The following is a 6,490-nucleotide window of genomic DNA, read 5'->3' as shown; positions in this document are numbered from 1 at the left end:
ACAGGAGCCAGCCGCTTGGCCGAGCCGCAGGGGGTAGAGGGAGGTGCCAGGCTCAAGATTCTCGAGGGTCCGCGCGCTCCAGCCCGCCGGGGGCGGCTCCTTCTCTGGGTCCCTCGTGCGCCTCTCTCTTTGGTGGGAGCTCTCCGAGTGCCTCTTTAGCGAGAGCCAATATCCTTTTGTGCTAATAGGTTTGTCCTCATTTGCTGCCTAATTGGACTATATAAAGCCAATAACAAGCGGGCTCTCATAGCCCGAAGCCAAAGCGCCAAAATCCGAGGGAAGGCGAGGAGGGGGCGGTGGCGGAGGCGGCTGCGGGGCCCGGGCTCGGCTGTGCCTTGGCCAGCCTAATCCCATTTGCCATTGTACGCGCCCAATCGCCGTATACTCCTCGCATTTAACTTGGATGACATTTTGATTTCATCATTAGCATCCGGCGCCGGATTGACGCATCCCCAAGCCGGGGACCGCTCTCGCAGCCTCCTCCCTAGGAGCCGCAGCTCCTAACCGGCCCCCACGCTCCCTCGGCGCAGAGGCAGGTCCGCTCCCCGCCCCTCAGGACCCCTCCCCCATGCGAGCCCGCCCCGGCCCGGTCCCCACCCCGCCCTCCCGCGGCTCGATTCACGCCCGGGGCGGCCCCCGACTTTGAGCCCCGTAGTTTAGTTCCGTTTAAGGTCTGATTTCCGGCCCCTAGCCTGCTCTCCCCGCCGCCCGCCTGTCCCGCTCCCTCCCTCCCTGGGACCCGGAGGACTGGGGACGATGCCGGAGCCCGGGCCGGACGCCTCGGGCACTGCTAGCGTGCCGCCCCCGCAGCCGCCGGCCCAGCCTCCCGCGCCCAAGGAATCCCCGTTCTCCATCAGGAACCTGCTCAACGGAGACCACCACCGGCCTCCCCCGAAGCCTCAACCGCCCCCAAGAACGCTTTTTGCGCCGGCCTCTGCCGCCGCCGCAGCAGCCGCAGCGGCCGCGGCCGCAGCCAAAGGTGCCCTGGAGGGCGCCGCGGGCTTCGCGCTCTCGCAGGTGGGCGACCTGGCTTTCCCCCGCTTTGAGATCCCAGCGCAGAGGTTTGCCCTGCCCGCGCACTACCTGGAGCGCTCCCCGGCCTGGTGGTACCCCTACACCCTGACCCCCGCCGGTGGCCACCTCCCGCGACCAGAAGGTACCGAGCTCCCTTTGAACTTTCATTCTCCCCCCCCTCCTTCCCTACGGGCTGGTCCCATCCCCTCCCAGGGCTGGTCACTGCAGTTATGGGCTGCCTCCGACACCTGCAAACCCGAGTTTGGCCAACTTCCTCCCATCTCTAGCCCGCATTTTTCCATAGCACTTGACTTCGAGGCCCCAGAATCCAATCCCACTTGCTGAGAAAAGAGGTAGAGTTGGAGGCCCGGGCGCAGCGCTTTAGGGGGGAAAAGTGGCCTCCAGCAGGAATGGATGCCTTAGGATGGCCTGGGTGGGGGACTAGGCCTGGAAGGCAGGGTTGAACTCTAACCCTAACCGTGGAGAATTTTTCCCGCTGGCCCCTGGCAAGGGACACCTGGGATAAAAGCGGCCCAGCTGCCATCATTGGCTCGCCAGTCCTTGGGAGGCGAAGGGATCCTATTTCTGGGTTCCCCACTGCAGCCCAGGGGACAGAGGAGAGCCTCAGGGAAGCTGAGGCCCTAGGGCCAGGAGCCCGGAGGCCAAAGGGCGGGTTGCTCCTGCTGCCCCAAGATTCCTGTCTCGCTCAAGGTTTTGTCGCCGTACTTGTGTGTGTGTCCGTTTGTCTGTCTCCCTAGCCTCGGAGAAGGCCCTCCTGCGAGACTCCTCCCCTGCGTCCGGCACCGACCGTGACTCCCCGGAGCCACTGCTCAAGGCTGACCCCGACCACAAGGAGCTAGACTCCAAAAGCCCGGACGAGATCATTTTGGAAGAGAGCGACTCGGAGGACGGCAAAAAAGAAGGCGAGGCGGTGCCGGGTGCGACCGGGCCAACTGTAGGGGCGACTGCGGCGACTCCCGGCTCCGAGGACTGGAAGGCGGGGGCCGAGAGTCCCGAGAAGAAGCCGGCGTGCCGCAAAAAGAAGACACGCACGGTCTTCTCCCGTAGCCAGGTCTTCCAGCTGGAGTCCACATTCGACATGAAGCGCTACCTAAGCAGCTCCGAGCGTGCGGGCCTGGCCGCGTCGCTTCATCTCACCGAGACGCAGGTCAAGATCTGGTTCCAGAATCGCCGCAACAAGTGGAAGCGACAGCTGGCCGCCGAGCTGGAGGCCGCCAACCTGAGCCACGCCGCCGCACAGCGCATCGTGCGCGTACCCATCCTTTACCACGAGAACTCTGCGGCCGAAGGTGCGGCGGCGGCCGCGGGGGCCCCGGTGCCCGTCAGTCAGCCCCTGCTCACCTTCCCACACCCAGTCTACTACTCGCACCCGGTGGTCTCGTCCGTGCCACTGCTACGGCCGGTGTAAGACGGGAGAGGGAGTGAGCACCCCGCCACCTTTCGGGGACCCCGGAGGACACTGGGCGGAGCCGAGGGCCAAGGGCTGTGGCCAGTGGTCTTGGGTTCAATACCTTGCCTCCCACCCCCAATAGCATTTTGTAAGTATTTGCAATGCATTTTCGTGCAATTCATTCCTATGAATTTGAGGCGCTTCTCCTCTTATTTTTGGTTTCGCTTACCATTGAGAGAAAACGGGGCAAGAAGGGGGGGCGACAACATTCCCAGGTTAAAGCTTGCAGCTGAAAGGGTTTTTTTGTTTGTTTGTTTTTGTTTTTGATTTTTTGGTAAAATGTTCAGATCTCCCCTTAAATTCCATTTGGAGGGGAGAGTATTTTTTACAGAAGGAAAATAAGCGAAATTTTCAACTTCCTCTAGTTTATCATATTCTATAGAACTATTTTCAAAATCCCAAGAGAGAATTTATGGGTGTGGTTCATCTCCAAACAGTTATTTCCCGCCCCCTTTTGAAAATCTGATCGGCTTCTAGTAAGACACCCCCGCCCCCTACTTAGCCGATTTGTGACAGTTAACTTCATTTGTCTCAGATTGTGACTGAAGAATTCTGTAATCAAAACGTTTAAAGAAAAAAGACAAACGCCCCAAAATCAGACCTGTAAAAACTGGGACATCTCCACATCTGGCTGGGTTCCAGAGGTCTTCTTTATCACTAGCACTTATTTAGTGGTATTTCACTGGTCAGTAAATTGTTATTTAACATCACTATTACTACTGTGTTACCTGCTTGAGAAACTGGTCTCAATTTTTTTTTTGTAGAAAAAAATTTACATTTTATCTTCTCCCATTCTTACTTTGCAGCAACTATTGTGCTTTGACCCGTGCAATATTGTACAAAGTTTCCCCAGAGTCCTGTGGCTTCCTCTGTGGGGGATTAAAAAAAAAACACCACTCCACAGCACAATCATTAATGTTGGTGGGAGAAGGAAGGAAGCAAGGCATGTTACAATGCTCACAAGAGTAAGCTAGGCAGAGCGGAGCGCTTTAAGTGAAGGACAATCAACATAGGAGAGTCTTAACTTATTTGATAAATGTACAGTTTTCTTGTAAAATTCACCCTTCAGTCCACAGGGCCCCTTGCTCTGGTTCTCTGTCGGCTACACCTGTTGTTTGAGTAATCTGTTCCCCCTCCCTCCCTTCCTGTCCTCTGCCCCAGTTCAGTCCCTTTTTAAGAAAACAAAACAAAACAGGAAAAAAAAAACCTCCACAAAATATTGTTACATTTAATGTTGTGGAATCGAATTAATTAAAAGGAAAAAAAAAGAAGCCTTTCATGTTGCCAGAGTGTGTAACTTTGGATGATTCTCCACACACACACACACCCACTCGCTCCGAAGCAGGTGTCCAGGGAAACTCTTCTTGCCCGCTCTGCCTGCCTCTGAGCTCTCTAAGTCTGACCTGCACTCACACCCCTCTAATCCAGCCCGCAGAGGAGACAGAGGCCGCTTTGTTCAGAACCAAGCGCGTTCTTTGCTCTGTATCTTCTGCTGTTTTGAAAGGCCCTCGTCAGAGCAAGGAAGAATGAGAGATGGGAACCGAATAAGAATAAAGACCTAGGTTTATATCTAGCTTGCAAAATTGAGCAAAGCGATAGCCCTGGGCTTAAAGGTAGATGGTATTTCTTAAAGAATGTCTGGTGCTTGCCTTCTTCCTCCAAGCCTGGGTTCCTTCAAGAGCTTCTGGACAGAGCATCCCTGAGATGCCTGTCTACAATTGTAGTGCCTGCGTTTGTCCCCAGGGGTGTTGGAGGAAAGAAGGGAGCACAAAGCTTGGAGTTCAGCTGAGTCTGGAGGCAGATCTTTAAATTTAGCAGTCCTTAGCACTTCTAGGACAGGGAGGTTTCAGCTGAGCTGGGAAATTGTCAGCTACCCAGTGCAGAAGTAGTGGAGGTTGTATCACTGGCTGAGGCAGGATTGGGAGTTGACTGTTTTCCCAAGCAGGCTTTCCATGGTCATCAGTTCCCAAAGCTGCCTCAAGGGTAGCTAGCCAGTGTGGAGCCACCTGGCCTGGCCTGCACTCTGCTTGGAAGTCTATGTTTTCTTAGGCCACTGAGATCCTGGTCCTCAGCACCAGAGGCAAGGCATTCCAAGACTGCTCAGAAGAACTGGTCTACAAGCAAAGTAGGTGCCCCTTGCCAAGTCAGTGTGCCTGTCTGCCTTCAAGCTGTGTGCGTGTGTGTGTGTGTGTGTGTGTGTGTGTGTGTGTGTGTGTGTGTGACATTCCTGCCATTGTCCTTTTGGAGCCCGGGAGCTGGAAGTGGGGGGACCAAGGAACTGTAGGGCAGAGATTTCAGAGAGCATTGCCAGCAGCAGGACACAGCCACTGGGGAGCGCCTGTCTGCTCTCTCTTTTCTCCTACTGTGTTGCCAAGCTCTTCCAACTCAATCGAGGACGCAATTGATTCTACTGTGGCTGAAATTCGACTATCGTTTTTTTTCCCTCTGTTGATGGAAAACTGGCCCCAAATAAACCAATGTGCGTATTTGTGGCAAAATTTTAGCCTGGACCCCAGTGAAGATAGATCAGCCTTTATTTTCCTCTGGTTTGGAATAAAAACGAAGGCATGTGTCGTAAATGAAAAATAAACAGAATATCGGGGGTCAAAATATGTTGTTCCTTGTATTACCTGCAAACAGAGTGATGCTTTTTACTGTTGGCAATACTAACTGCAGGAGAGGCCAGTAACAGCTCATTAAAAATAATGTTGCAATAGCAAACATGTCCTCAGATTTTACAGCCAGAGCATGATGTTATCAAATGCCAAGAAAATACTTCTTTATTTGTTTGGATTCTAGAAAACGGTTCTTGACCGACCCAGTCTTTTGAAAGTCAAGACATAACTGGTTCCCTGCAAGCACAGTTTATCCTTTGTCTGAGCCCCTTGGCCTCACTTTTCTTCCTGCCTGGGAGCTTTGCTGCTCTGAGCTGGTATACCCTCACCCCTGGGCAAAGTGCATCCCTGGAGGAGGAAGGTGTATCTCGCGCCACCTTCCAGCCAGTGGGCGTCCTCCTGGTTTTCTAGGTGTTTGTGGAGGAGCCTGTGACATTATGGAATCCCGGAGCTGCTCTGAGTGAGGCACAGTGGGTCTTTCTGAGACTTTCTTGTCAGAAGACACCCAGCACAGGACTGGAGAACCGGTTGTCTCCTCATCCTCAGTCCATCACCCACAGCATCTGCCAAGATTCCCAGGAGCTTCAAGAACCAAGCACCAAAAGAAGACATTTTGGAGGAGCAAAGAGACCTCAAATTCCTCTAGACAGTCGCCAGGGGAAGCCAGAGCAGCCACGGTCTCCTCTTCGGGGACACCTCACATTTTATGCTTTTACTACCTCCAGGATGTGGAATTTAGCTTTCTCTCTGTCTACTTACAGCACCAGAACCTAATCTTCACACCAGTCAAATCTCTGGTCAATGAAAGTTATCTCACCTTCCACAGTGGCCACCAAATAGATGGATGAGTGTAAACAACACAGAATACACTCACTTGACTAGCACACAGGACACTTCTCCTTTCTATTTCTCAGCTGATACAAGTTGCCCAAGGTTTCCAACGCACCCCCTCACAATTTACGGTTTGGTTTGGTTTGGTTTGGTTTTTGGTTTTTGTTGTTGTTTTGTTTGTTTGTTTGTTTTTGCACTACTTTGATAGTTCGGGCATACACACACTCTTACACTTTACGCAAAATGACCCTAGAGAGCTGGTTTTCTCCACTGGTCCCTGGCTAAGGTGAAATAAGAACGGATAGCATAGATGGGTGAGGAGCAGGGCTCCCGCCTCAGTTGTATAACTGGAAATTTTCCCCATGTGGCAGATTGCTTCTGGAGTTTCATCACAAGCCACATGGTCAAACTAGCCTAACATCACCACTCCCCGACCAGGGACCCTCACACTCTTATGTGCTAAGACTATAGGAGTCCCCACAGTGCTCTGGGTGCTTTCAGGCCCTGGGAGAGCTCAGAGGCAGCCTGCAAACTGTTTCTGTTGGCAACATAGATGTAT

General features: G+C 53.3%; 1 protein-coding gene across 1 annotated transcript; it reads left to right on the top strand.

Annotated features, from left to right (window-relative positions):
• The first annotated feature begins 605 nt into the window (after positions 1-605).
• On the top strand, positions 606-5,011 carry HMX3 (H6 family homeobox 3). The gene is made up of 2 exons (XM_084772736.1): positions 606-1,156; positions 1,773-5,011. Exons 1-2 carry the CDS (start codon positions 757-759, stop codon positions 2,441-2,443), a joined length of 1,071 nt encoding a protein of 356 aa, XP_084628862.1. The 5' UTR covers positions 606-756; the 3' UTR covers positions 2,444-5,011.
• Positions 5,012-6,490: the final 1,479 nt, after the last annotated feature.

The sequence above is a fragment of the Acomys minous genome, assembly GCF_964271855.1.
Source record: "Acomys minous genome assembly, chromosome: 2".
NCBI lineage: Eukaryota > Metazoa > Chordata > Mammalia > Rodentia > Muridae > Acomys > Acomys minous.
Note: the sequence above shows the minus strand (reverse complement) of the source record. Positions and strands in the feature narration are given on the sequence as shown.